General features: G+C 37.5%; 1 protein-coding gene across 1 annotated transcript in view; it reads left to right on the forward strand.

Annotated features, from left to right (window-relative positions):
* Klc (kinesin light chain) overlaps nucleotides 1-13,214 on the forward strand; it is a 93,245-nt gene extending 80,031 nt beyond the window's left edge. Inside the window, exons 14-15 of the mRNA XM_080282918.1 lie at nucleotides 12,488-12,542; nucleotides 13,151-13,214. Of these exons, the coding sequence (XP_080139044.1) occupies nucleotides 12,488-12,520 (33 nt within the window). The 3' untranslated portion in view covers nucleotides 12,521-12,542; nucleotides 13,151-13,214. The remainder of the gene's footprint in view (nucleotides 1-12,487; nucleotides 12,543-13,150) is intronic.
* The last annotated feature ends 1,468 nt before the right edge of the window (nucleotides 13,215-14,682 follow it).

The following is a 14,682-nucleotide window of genomic DNA, read 5'->3' on the forward strand; positions in this document are numbered from 1 at the left end:
ACTATAGTTATATCTACTACATCTTGTTGGTATACATGACATATTTCATAAGATTTTCTTCAGCTTTAGGGAGACCCCTAATGATGAGTTTGTTTCCAACCCTTCATTACAAGGTGTTTCTCCGTGGCTGAATAAAAAATAGCAAGAGTAAAGTAAGAGACATCTTGGTTATGAGGGGTTTCAAAGAGTTAAGAGTACTGTAAATATGAAAACAACCACTTTGCAGCAGAAATCTATATTACTCAGCCTAGCCCCAGGCCAATACACTCCTGATGAGGCAATAAATGATTGGATGATGAACGGAAAGAAAAGACGTGATTACTGAGATTTTCATTTGAAGGTTATTAATGCCAAATGTATGTCTTAGCTCTGAATGGCAGAATCCCATAACCATTATTGTTGCCTGTTGGATGTGTGCTATGGTATAGAAAACTTTAATGTAACCCTTAACCTATGTAGTATAGTCTTGAACTTTGGGTTACTTCTGGCTTTGTTATAAAACCTGTACAGTATGAACATTGAGTGCACTTCCCTGTTGGTTATGGTGGTGGTGTTGGGACAGATGGGTGATGGTTTATATCTTGATTAGTGCTTGTCTTTATTGGCTGTACTTGCAGTCCACTATCATCTGATCACAAAGGACATGATCAGTACTAAGTATTTTTGAGCATAGGATTCTGCACATCTGGATCTCTTAAATGACAAGAGGTCAGTTATTACAAATTACCAAATGATACTGTACATTACAGTATTAAGTGAGCTATTTATTAGTTCAGCTGAAGCTGTTTGGTACTGAATATCATTTTGGAACTAAATTTATTATTTTGTTTTGCTAATACCTTCATTGTATTGGGTTTATGCACACAGTGCTGAAAATGATCAAATTTTCTTGAAATTTAATTTTATGATCCTTTGTGAGTGTTTGAAAACCTATTTATTTACCTGAATCACATTTAAGGTTTCAGTGTTCATACTATCAATATAGAATAGATATCAGTATAAGACTGTGTACATTTGCATAGTATACACTGCAGTACACCCACTTGAAATACCCATTAGTTGTTTTAGTTATAGCAGTACTCCTTTCACATACAGTCACAGTTTACGAAAACGAAGGTTATACTATAATTTAAGATGTACACTTAACCTAATCCTAACTTTGAAAAGCTTAATTTAATATTGATTTATTTAATGCATTTATGGTAATTGCACATTAATGAATACAAATATATAATATTAATTTATATAGATGAAACCAAGAGTAGTTATCTGCCACATCAGTAATTATTGTACAGTAAGGTCCCTTTGATAACATTCTCTGAGACGTAAAGACAATAAGACATCCTGTTATTCCATTTCCTTTATAGTAATATTATGCTAGGTAACCGTAGAAATAATGTTGAGGGTGGGTAGCTGAGCACAGGTAGCTGGTGTTGCTGTTCCAGTGCATCTTTTTCTGACCCTGTGAATATAATGCTTCAGCTTATACCTCTGTATAACTGAAATGTTTATATTGAGAGCGAAATTCATATCTGATCAGTGGTTGGTGTGGGCACTCATCATCCACTCAATGTAGTGCTGCTCTCTGGTACCTGCCCTTTCTTCTCTTCCTTCTTTCCATCCTTCCTCTCTTTCTTGCCTTCATTCTTTCCTCTTGCGTCTGTCTGCGGGTGACTCAGCACCTAGTGACAAGCCAAAGGGTTTCCTGTACACCAGGAAGCCATTTACCATGCTGAGTGGTAACCATACAACCAAATTTAGTGGGCAATTAAGGCACTCCAATTAGATTGAGCTGATGCAGATGTACAGTATATCCAAGGGATGGTTGGGGTTTATTGCTCACATTATGTCACTCGGGGATAAATGAGGTTGGTCACTCTAATCTTAAATATCAGGACCAACTCGCCTAGCCCCAGGCTCCTACGCTCCTCATGGGGCAACACTGGATTAGATGATGAATGAATGAATGGATCAGTATCTGTTCCCTGAAGCTGCATCCTGTGTTGAGTAATCTTTATAAAACCTCGTAACACATCTATCTATCCTTAGTACTGACCCATTCTCTCTTACTGTACGCCTTCCCTAATAGTCTCATATATTTTTTTTACACTCCCTAATAGTTAATGTGCTCAGCATTATATTCTCTGTTATGAATAATAGTTCATCTTTATATTTGTATGTCTATTAATTTAGCACCACATGCCCTAATACTGGAAGGGTTAGCCACAAGTCAATTGCCTCGATATCTTTCTGTCCTCCACCAGCCCGCTGCATTATCTCTAACACACACACTCTCATATACCTGTCTACCCAATCTCTGTATCCCATCATCACTCTCCCCCTTGCTCCCTCCCCCCCCTTGACTTCATTCACACAATTCATTGATATAATTTGGGAAAGCTAATCTTGGAATGCAGATAATGAATGACCGGAATAAAGGGGCCTACTGTTTAGTAATACATTTAAATTTGTACATTATAGAGTAAACAGCTGTATGTGTGGCACATTAGAGAACAACATATGCCAAAAAATTAGTGTTGCTTGAGTTGTTCACAGATTTTCCTCTAACCCTTTGATTGGTACAGAATTTTTATAGCTGCATAAGCTCACTGGCATTAAGTCAGAAATAAGTACCTTAGTTTGACAGTGTAAGTGAAAGGTTTTATCCAGTTAATTTTTCACTACAAGAGATTCTTTTTGTATTTTTTGATTGTAGTGAGAGAGAGAGAGAGAGAGAAAAAAAAATAATGGATTAATGAAGATAGTTTCTAACTCGTTTTGCTGTGTATGATCTTCACAAACTGAATGAAATAAACCAGATGGTGGCAACAGTAAGTAAACAAGGTGTCAATGTACAGAAAAAGTTAAATTTTTTTATGTACAAAACCAGATTGCCTAGAGTTTTTAGCCCCATATAATAATGCACTTGTTTATCTTGCTGCTGTCAGGCATTTTTTGAACTGGAGGGGTTAGACATAGTTTTTTCCTATTCTTTCACCAAGAAAGTTTTCAATTCAGCTAGAAACAAAAATTAAACTGAATATTAGTGAAAGGGTAAGATTTTGGTAGGATGCATGACATGTATTAGAGAACTATACAAGCCGTTGATAGCTTTGTGGGTTAAGGTCTGTGCTGTGTATTTGCATGCCTTAGGGTGCTGGCACACTTGCTCCAAACATGTGATTGATGAGAGGAAATGAGGCTCCGGTGTCTGACCATCATTCAGACTCAAGTATGGTGGCGGCTTTAACCCGGAGCTTCGTTTCATCTTGTCGATCACACATTTCGAGTAAGTGTGGCCACACCCTTAGTCATACGAATGATAGGTATGATAACCATGTCTGCTAATTAACCCATGTTCCACAGCTAAACCCCTCTGGTCCAGTGACATGTTTTTAATTTTATTCCTGTCACCTGTAGTTTTTCTTTGGTAGGAAATCATCTAATGGTAGCATGAATACAATTTATGGTATACTTGTCATGGGATTGAAGTGCTCATTGATAACTGTGTTATATGCCAGAACTGCACTTTATCTTTTAGTTAATACTGCCACAACAAGGGTCCATATGCTTTAATCCTTTTGGTATGAGAGCTCTTCCCTAAACTTGATAGTCTTAGATGTTTTCTAGGCTGAATAAACTATGTGTTGTTGGCAAGAATAACATGCCATTTTAAGACATCATAGTGCAAGGACTGTCATCATAAATAGTAATGGTTTTAGTATGCATTAAAATAAAGCACTAGTTTGCTTCCACCAGCTATTACAGGATAGTGGAAACAGGAAGATTTAGTGATGCATAGGATTTCAGTTATAAATTTGCTCATTGTATTTTTATTTTATTCCCTCGCAAAATGAGTCGGGTGTTCTAAATATGAATACTGTAATAAGGTGGGAAAAAGTTTACGCAGTCATGTGCAAGGTAAGACTACATCTTTACCACTTGTAGCTTGAGTATAGCAAATGTAGAGGAAGTGATACATGGGGGAAATATAATGTCAGGAAAAATAAACTGAACATCATCCTAAATTACCACATAAGTAGTAATCACTGTAACGTTAGTCTCTGCTTTGCTGCTTGGTTGGATACTGAACTGTAGTTTACTCTAGCCAGATAATAAACCAAGCTCACTTTCAACCTGTATCATTCAGGCTTAATGCATATTATGTTTCTCATGATATGAGGTGACTTGAGTCTGGATTTGCATCCAGCCTTAGTAAATATTTAAAGTGGATGCACTATGCCATTTCATATACTAACATATAGTATGTACACACACAGTCAGTTCATACTGATGACTTATACAGATTCACACACATGCATAGCTGGTACAGTACAGCACTTTGATTTCACAGGCACAGCATTCATTACAAACAGTCCTTCATGATCTGTACTTGATTAGTTGGTTAGGAGTATATTCTGGCTATCACTCACCCTCTGACGAGAAGGTGTTGTCCTGCAGTTGGCCAAATTTAGAATGATAGATACTTTTTTTTTTTTTTTTTTTTTTTTTTTTTTTTTTTAATGCAAGGAAGAAGGAACCAAAGGCCAGGAGCCCACAAACCGTTCCTTCCAATAAGAAAACAAAAACAATACAATATAGAGCCAAATTCAAGATGCGGTCATTTCGATATGCCTGGATACACTGCATTTGAAAGACTCGAGATCATAGGAAGTAGGAAATACAGACAGAGGGAGACAGTTCTAGAGTTGACCTGTCACATAAATGAAGGACTGGGAGTAACAGTAACCTCATGCATTAGAGAGCTGGACAAAAAAGGGATGAGAGTTTGTTGTTAGATGGGTGCTGCGCGCTCATCGTAGTGGTGGAGAGGTGCAGGGAGGTAGTTCAGAGGGGCAGTGACCACTGAAGTAGCGATAGAAAAGAGATAAAAATGCAACAGTACAGTGAAGAGACAGAGGTTGAAGGGAGCCAGTAGGAGGAGGAGAGTTAATGAGATGAAAAGTCTTCGACTCCACTGGATCGGATTGGCTTATCTTGGGCCATCAGGTAGCTTCACATCCTTCATGTCATACAGTACTCCACTTTCACATAAACTATTCACATACAGTATTCAGACATATTACAAGTCTCACAAAGAAGCAGAGCCAATGTATTGGTGTGTGCTGGCTGTATTTGTGATGTGTCAGTATTTTATGAGAGATGAAAGCAGAAACCACATGCATTTCATTTGCTAGCTCCACTACCAGTATCCCACCAGCTCCCTTGAAAGGCAGTACAAGAACCAGTTTTCCCATCAGAAACTAAGAAACTATCAAGAGGGGTCCTTCCTTCGGTATCTGGGTGAAGTAAGGGACTGCAGCAGAATAAGGATAAATTTGCCTGGAGGTCACTTTGTTGTAGCCTTGAAAATGCAAGAGGGGATATAGTGCTGGGCACTAGGCAGTAGCATGCAGAAGTTATTGACCACCTTATTAATAAAGCCTCAGGATGCCTGACCATCCTAACCTTGTTTTCCACTAATGAATGGGTTAGGTGGGATCTAGAAGTAGACAAAGATATTAAGGAAAAGTGTGAACACAGTACCAAGTTGTTGTTGTTGAGTAAACCCCGGCAATTTGTCTGCTCAGGTAGACTCATGAACTGAAATAATAATGGATGATATACTCAAAAGATTAACCCATTAGCTCCGAGCGTTTCTGTGTTAGGGATTGTGCTGGAAGGGTATTAAGGATATTGCCCTCTGCCCATCAGCTCACAGTCATGAAACTCACAGATCCCTACCCTGGGGTTCCCTCCTTTATTAGCTTTTGAAAATGTCCAATTCTGTCCCACACTGAGGACACTGGATGCAGATGGGTTAGTGAAAATTAATTTTTACCCCTCCCTACAAAAAATTTTTACTTGATAAAAAGTTTGGTGGTAGCAAGAATAAAATGAAAAAAGGCATCACCATACTGAAAAGGTTAAGTTGGGACCCCTGTTGTGGCATAGATGCATGAGAAGTGGTACTGTACTGTGCATGAGTAGATGTGGCGTCAGACTCTACCTCTGGGCCTGGATTCACAAACAAATGTATGGTAAAATTCCCAGGTGTAACTGTGACTGGTTTTTGCAGGATGTATAAGAAAGGGGAAGCGCAGAGTTTTCTCTTGTCTCATGTTCCTTCTACAAATACGTGCATTGTTAGTTACAAGAGGATGATTACTGTAGATTATAACAGTTTTCTGCTTGAACAAAAAGGAACAGAGAAAGCAGAATCATCCCATATGTCTATACTCTGTTCACACTAAGTTGACCAAAAATTGCCCTCTCTCTCTCTGTCTTGAATGCTGAGTTGTAACATTTGATTAGCAGTAGAATATGACAGTAGTCATGAAGTGCCATGGAAAGTAGGTTGAGTCATAGTATGGTATTATTCTGCCATTGTGATGTGTGAAATGAGCTGCAAAAGAAAAAAAAAAAAAATCCAGGATGTTAAGTTAAACAGACTAGTTTCTCCTGCAAAAACAAGTTAAGATACATATGGGAATCAGTCATAGATATGTCTGAGAATCCTACCCCTGTTGTCTCAGTGACTGTGGTGGTGATGGTGGTGGTGGTATTGCTCAGAAAATGAATCCTTCATACAAGTCAACATGCGTAGCCTTGAACTTAGAAGGATGTGGATGTGGTGCTTAACGGGGATATATGTTAAAGCACCTAGTTCTATCTTGTTGAATGTGAATATTGTGAATACAGTTGCTTCTTCTATTTTTCTTTCTTTAATGTTCCCCCCCTTTTTGCTAGCATCACTACAGTTTTCTTTTATACTGAATTGATGAGCTTTCACTCAGTTTAGATGTGAAATTCAGTGTGCAGTGAGGTTGGAAGTTTCCTGTATTGCGTTTATTTTCCTATATTTTGTTTTCCTAACAGAATTATTGGTAAAATGCAAGACTCATGGAAAAATATCTCATACTGTTCTAAAAGCTAATAGAGATAGCTCAGCTGAATACAGTGTCCAGTATTTGATAAAGTAATGAGATAAATATGAATTACTTTATGACCAGTGATTAATTAATAACTTAGTTTTTTTAAGTAATCAAACTGATCTCTAAGTTCAGTACGGTATCATAAAAAGTAAAATTGTGCCAGAGCAAATAGAGTGGTAAATTAAAGATTTAAAACTTCCATTATATGACATTATATGTGACAAACTTTCATTCATGAGCCTAAAAAATCAAACTTGATGTCTTGATAATTTTGAAACCACCATGACCACCACCACTAAGGGTGAGCGTTCGAGGTATGACACAAAATTTGCCACTTAGTATGAGTATGGTCGGCTGCGGAGGTCCAGTTCATTCTCCAAGTTGCGAGCAGCCATTAAGAAGTCAAGTGCCAAACTGGTGGTGAAGCTGCAGGAGAGACGAGGATTGGACACAGAGCTCAGGTATGACATTGTAGAAGGCTGATAAAAGTGCAGATTTCTCAAGGATGCTCGAGGGCTGTTGAATTTCTCTAGTGCAGTACAGTATATCATGATTTACTTAATTTGCTCACATCTGTGCCTGATCTTGTTCATCATCATCATCATCGTCATCATCATATCTGATACCTGGTTCTCATGCAAGAAGTCGACTTTTTTCTTCCTTACAACAAACCGTAGGACCATGTACAGTAATTTGTATGATCAAAGTTCTGCTGCATAAATGTAATGTATGGCTGAATTGGGGTAAGAAGAGATTGTCAGATATAGCCTCTGTATTGTCTCACTTCTGCCACTTAAACAAAATTGCCCGGTGTTAGTCCAAATATATTACCCAGGTAAATATGTAGCAGTGTTCACTAGAGTGTTTTGTATATTTTTTGAATAATATTTATGGACTTGGTATAGTATGAATGCTTTGATGCAGTGATTGAAAAGAGTGATGTGTAAGAAAGAAGTGGAAAAGAGTGCAGTCTTAGGATGAGAAGTGGCTGGTGCTATGAAGCTATTGATGCTGAATAGAAAATTCAGTTCAGCTCAGAGGTTGTAATGGGAGTGTATAAAGCTGTGTTAGTACCTGCATTAATATATTGGTGTGTGGCATTGACAGGATCTGAGTTCAAGAAGTCTTAAGTGAATGCAATGGAAAAAGGATTGTTTCAGAGCACTGTAGATATGAGATATGTTGATGAAATGGGATAAGAAATATTTTGATCCATGAAAAATGTGATGTAAGGTTAGAGTGTGTGCTTAAATGGTATGATCATAAAAAGGGAATAGTTCTGACTGGTGAAGAATAAGGTGCATGTAAGGTAGGTGTAAGGGAGGAGGATGCACGAAAGGCCTTAAACAAGTCTGGGTATGAAAAATGAATGTGAGTGAAGTACGGAAGTCGAGGAAGCAAAATGTCAGAAAACTGAAGTAGATGAGTGAGGTGTGAATGGAAATATACAAGACAAGTGTTTCTCCCTCATCCCTAGTTTTTTAACGTTATACATTGAAATGCATCACTCACAGATTTTGTGAGATATAATGAAAATGAAAACTACATACGGATGATATGATGGGTATCACCTGTGGGGTGGAGCCAAGATTTTCTAAAGCCAATCTATGACCCATTTCATTTTACACTCATTTTGAGTTTATCTTTTGTACTTAGATCCACCCAGACAGCTAAAATGCAAAACTGGGAAATGAGTTTGGATGATGAAATTTACTGTAAATTGCCCTCTAGTCAGTTGAAATATCTGTACTGTACTTTAATATGAGGCTTTCAGGTGAGTATAATTATTAGAGCATGTCACATGTGTACCAAAGCTTCTGTCTGATATACACTCATTCGAAGAATATGAAGTACTATCTTCACCATTGTTACTTTAAAAAGTATTACATTATTCATAGTTAATTTGCTTTGTCTTAATTTTGGTTAATTATGACTGATGATCAAACTCTGAAGCTGTAGATAAGAACTCTTGTCAACTTTGTACTCACTGGAGTGAAAGATCTGTAATTTTGTTTGAATTTTTCATATATGATCCTCATGGGGCAACACTGGATTAGATGATGGACAGATGGATGGATTAATGTTGCCTACAGCCCAATAAACTACAGTGGGGGCTCATTATTCATGGTTCATTGAGTTTGGCTTAGGTGTGCAAAATGCAAATTTTTAAATACAGAACATGCAAGTTTCAAAGATTTCAATTGGTTCATGATGTTTTGAGATTATTCCACAATATTGCCCTCACGCTAAAATTTGCCATCACATTATGTGTTAGTATGAAGGCTGAGACTGAATTAAGTTGTAACTAAAACATTTTAAATATTTTAGGACATTTTGCCATGGAAAGTTAATAACTAGCCTGGTGAGAATGGTGAAAAGTGCTTGAGGTGATGATATGAGATATGAGAAAGGATTTACTGGTCCCATCCCCTTCTAACTCCTCCAAAAGGTGAAGGTGTAAGCAGACACCATGAAGTGCTTAGCCACAGTGATCATCTCTTTAACTTAAGCATCTGATTCAGTGGCAGACAGTTTGCCCACTATGTTGAGATACAAGGCCACTTTGTTATTCAAGTTACCAGAGTTACCTTCCTTAGGTGTTACCTTACATACATACCCACCATTCCACAATGAGTGGGTGGAAACTGAGCTGAGAGGTGCCAGCTGTCCACACCAGGATATGAATCCTGGCACTAAGAGTCCAGCAGCCCAATAGCTAGCTGCATCAGCCTCTCGGGTGCCACCCACAAATCAGCCTCAGTCACCTCACACACTGCCTCAGCAGCATTTATCTCTAAGAGCTTACAGTATTGCAATGCAGCTTAATCACTTGACATACAGGTATTTAATTCAGACTACACTAACTCATGTAGTTTCTCCTGAGCATAAGTAGATTATGGATGGATTCAATAAATAATGAATACACTGTTATAGAACACATATATAATGAGCACCCAGTGTATTTAATATGCTCCCCATCAGGAAATTTTGAATGAGAGAGAGCAGTACAGTAACTTGGTGATAAACAGGTTCCTTTACCCATAAATGCTTCCAATATTGTTTGGTTCCTTAAACAGTATTACATTTGAATAATTGCTGGTCACTGATTTATCATAATGCAGTACCGTATACAGTTATGTTTATCTATATCTATCTATTCATATGCATTAATCCCAAAAGGAGTAATCACAGACTAATAGCCTCTGTGTTGTCTCATCCTCTGCCATTTGGCTGCCCTCACTAATTTATCTTGAGCACAAACTGGAACAGGCTAACTCTCTCAACACAAAAGACTCTGTTTCATATTGTTCCTTATGTCTCCTGATGATATTCAGCTTATGATAAGACTTTTTCTAAATACAGTAGAAGGGTCAGATATAGTCTCCTCTAACCCCACCAATAGAGATCCTTTCTCAGTACAGTACGCTTATTTGGTTCTCAGTAGAATATACTTGCCTGGTGGCACCAAAATTGAAAAAGATGTCATTGCTATGAAGAGGTTAAACTCACTTTTATCCCACTGGAAATCATATCCTTGTATGTGCTGTTAACTGATTAGGAAAGCTTTAAAAAATTCAGATGTCCCTGTTTATATAAAATAGATGGTTTACTGTCCATCTATCTGTCTGTTTATAGCCAGACGCCATAAACCCGTAAGGGGTGGCCATTTGTCTTTGAGTTAGTTGTTTTATAGGGAGGGGCACTAACCCTCCACCAACCCACTTATTGACATGTAGGGAACAGATATGGTTTGGTTGTATGGCTACCACCCACTGTTGCAAATGGTTTCCTGGTTTACAGGAAACCATTAGGCTTGTCACTCAATGTAAAGCCACCTGAAGAGGATTGATGAGTAATTGGTTTATCATCATCATCATCTAATTCTGCGTTGCCCCATGAGGAGCGTAGGAGCCTGGGGCTAGGCAAGTTGGTCCTGATATTTAAGATGAGGGACCAGCCTCACTCATCCCTGAGTGGCATTATGTGAGCAATAAACCCCAACCATCCCTTGGATATAAACCTGCACCAGCTCAAGCTGATTGGAGCACCTTAATTCCCCACTAAACCACCAGGCTCCATAATTTGGTTACATGGTTACCACCCAGCATAGTAAAATAGTTTCCTGGTGAACAGGAAACCATTTGGCCTGTCACTCAGTGCAGAGGCACCCACAGACAGGAGGAATAGGAAAGAATAAAGGAAAGAAAGGGAAGAGAAAGGAAGGAAAGAGAGAAGGAAGAGAGGAAAGGGCAGTCACCCAGGAGCAACACTGCACTGAGTGAGTGGATGGTGGCTAATTTAGCACATTTCCCACATACTGAAATGCCCTGGATGTATTTTATGACCTCACATGTGCCAGGAATCTATGTAGATTAAGTACATGTAAATATCATGTGCACATCAGTCATTAAATTTACCGTATAACATCATTTATATAATGAGTTTAAATGAATAACTTGCTACACTGTGTGGTAATAACTAAACTATAATACACATTGCTTCTACATTATTTATATGCATGAAGTTGCCTTCAGTTTGATAAATTGAAAAATTTATTCATATACCGTATTCAGAATGACTTTTACACTCACTGTCCTGAGAATGTTTTGTTGTGTATTTCCTGTGTTCACTTCGTGTGTGCCATATGAGGCATTGAGAAGGTGAGTGTTGTGTTGGAATTTTTGTTGAAGCATCTTGTTGCCAACTACCTAACCCTAGAATTCATCTTGTGTGTATGCAACAAAAATCCCTCCAGGTTCACATCCCTTTTAATAAGTTGATATTTTGTATCCATAAAATACAGCTTTAATGGCTCTAGCAGAGCTGCCATTCCATGTCAGCATGTGCAAGCCAGCTACTACAATACTGTACATGTATTTCCATACCAGTACTTCAGTCCTTAAGCACAGTTGTGGAAGGAATTTGTAGTCATGGTCTCACACCAAGCATCGGCCTGTTATTGGTAGTTTTGAGATTTTCTAGGGCATCCGTGGTAATAGTGTCATTGTTAACTATTCCTTGTGCAGTGTACCAAATCATTGGACTATCACCAAATCGCTGGAGAGCAGGAGTTCTTTATTTGGTCTGAAACCCTGCCTATAATTTCCTTCCAGCTAAGGGTAGGATTATAGGATGAGCAAAAATTATGATTTGTGACTGTAATGTACTCCATGTATCCGCCCCATTCTTCGTCCTCCTCCTCCTCCACATTATCCCATCAGCCTCACTTGTCATCTTTATCATCCTCTCACTCTCCATATGTTTCACATGTTAGCACTGATAATTATTACTGAAGAATACATTTCACACATATATTAAGTTTGGTACTGAACTGACTGTTACAATAATTCATTCCCATACAGATGATCCAGCATATACAAGTAGTATTACTTTCAGATGGCAATACTATATGAACCAATTTTTTTGTTCTGTTATCTCTTCCCATACATTGACATGTTTTAGTTATTTCTTTTTACAACTGATTGCTATTATTCAATACATAAATACAAATAATTTATATGAAAGACTCATCATTGTTTGTTTTGTTGCAGAATGAAACGAGCAAGTTCAATGTCCGCTCTTAGTGGTGAGGTGAAGGTAAAAGAGGTAAGTGAAGAAATCTTATCAAAATTGCTGTGGCTTAATTCTGTAGCAATGTTTAATATTTGGTTTATTTATTTATTTATTTATTTTATTTTATTCATTTTTTTTTTCATTTTATATGCAATTATACAGAGTTACTGGTAACTACAGCTGTACTATATAATATTTTTGTATCTAAAGTGCATTAATATATTGACATCAACTCTCAACAAAATTGTAATGCTTTAGAAATGTTATTATTCTTTAGTATCATATACCGTAATGTAGGTGTCAGTATGATGACTTGCAATATATATATATATATATATATATATATATATATGCACTAACTTATAAGTTGTTTATAGAGCATAACCAAGAATTTCATAGGTTTAGGTGATGTAGTGAATGTGTGGTCTGTTTAACTGGGTATAGTGTACTATACTCTTGTGATGGTTGTCTTACTTTAATGCTTTCCTCTTCTCAAATGTTTATGTTATCTGGAGTTGTGATGATGAGGGTGGTGATGATTTTTTTTTTTCTTTTTTTTTCTTTTTTACAGTATTATGGAGCAGAATATAAATTTAACACACAGCATGCTGTAGGATAATAAATGTCCTTCTTTACCTCAGCGTGGAGAGGTTGGCCTTGGATTGCGTGATCGTGCCATCAGCTCTGAGTTCATAGCATCATGACCAGCTGCTGGCACCTTGACTACCTACCTAACCCCACTGTCACTGTCCCAGTCCCCGCCTCCACCACCACACATCACACCAGTTACTCTCTCTTGGTTTACTGTACATCATTTTCCCTATCCATCACCTCAGTTAATCTTTGCTGTGTGAGAGATCCTTTCTTGGCCCTTCATTATGGTGACATCTTCATTATCTTACTATTGCCACCATCAGGCAGTTCTTAGGAAAACCTCTTGTAATAGGGGAATTCCAAACTTTTCCCCTTAACACCAGCAGTAAAAGTAAGTCCGTTTTATTTATTTTTTGTCAGTGTCAGACATTTCTCATCACAAAAATAACTTATGGTAAAGTGGCTAATTTTGAATATAATGTAATTATCTGGTGGTAGCAAACTCAAATCATAAACACCATCATTCTGTTGAAGGGGGCAATGGTGATGCTTCAACCCTTTCACAATAAGAGGCTGTCTTCAGTAATGTGCATAATATTGTGTGGTGGTAGCAGGATTAAAACTGAAAGAATTGTCAGTATGGTAAAGGAGTTAAAGAGTATAGTGGGAAAATGAGAACAGTCTGACCACAATTGTAGTTTTATCTCAGTTGTAATTTTGCAACTTTTGTAAAGGAATACCGCTGAACCTTGGTTCAGTGGGTTGTGACTCTGATTTCTTAAGTTAAAAAAAGTTTGAGTAAAGTACTGTATCTCTGTAATGAATGATATGTGCAGTCAACAACACAGTATTGCTACTTTTCTTGGCTCTGCATTCTGAAATGCAGTGTGGAGAATTTTTAAGTACAGTACATTGTACTGAATTGTACATCTTATTGCAGTTGCAGTACTGTACTGTTGCATATATATAAAAGTACCATAATACTGTGTAAAATGGTATTATTGTGATGTTTTTGTTATTGTACCAAGACATTGGATTATTCACAGAAATAACACTCATGTTCATTTTTTATTGATCCCATTTGTAATGATGCTTCTTTTGTCGACTGTAAAGTAAAACCTCAGGTGTCTCGGCTAACGGGGTGTAAAGTTTGGCAGCATGATTGACAGTGCAAGGTAAATGAAGTGCTTATCTCCTGGGTGTATTAGCATACTCTAAGGCTTTATATATATATTAAAGTGAAAAATGACATGGTAATGCATTTAAAGAAAATCCAGCTAAAGCAGAACAGGTTAAATGACTTCTTTATTAGTTACCAAATGCATGAAAATTTTGATATTTATATGCCTGCAGCCTGATGTACATTTTCAGAGGACCATTGGGTATGAAGATAATTAAATGAGGTTTTGCTGTAACTATTTAACCCCTAGACTGTGGTGGCCCTAAACATTTCCTATGTCCATGGTGCAGGAAACTGGGTTAAAGATTTGTGTTTTCATCATGTGTTTTGACCCACTTTAACCTAACCATACGTGGCAACATTTTAGTCAGACAAGTTTATACTCCACACTGATGATTC

The sequence above is a fragment of the Coenobita brevimanus genome, chromosome 95, assembly GCF_032717465.1.
Source record: "Coenobita brevimanus isolate Jiangsu-jjx chromosome 95, ASM3271746v2, whole genome shotgun sequence".
In the NCBI taxonomy this organism is placed as follows: Eukaryota; Metazoa; Arthropoda; class Malacostraca; order Decapoda; family Coenobitidae; genus Coenobita; species Coenobita brevimanus.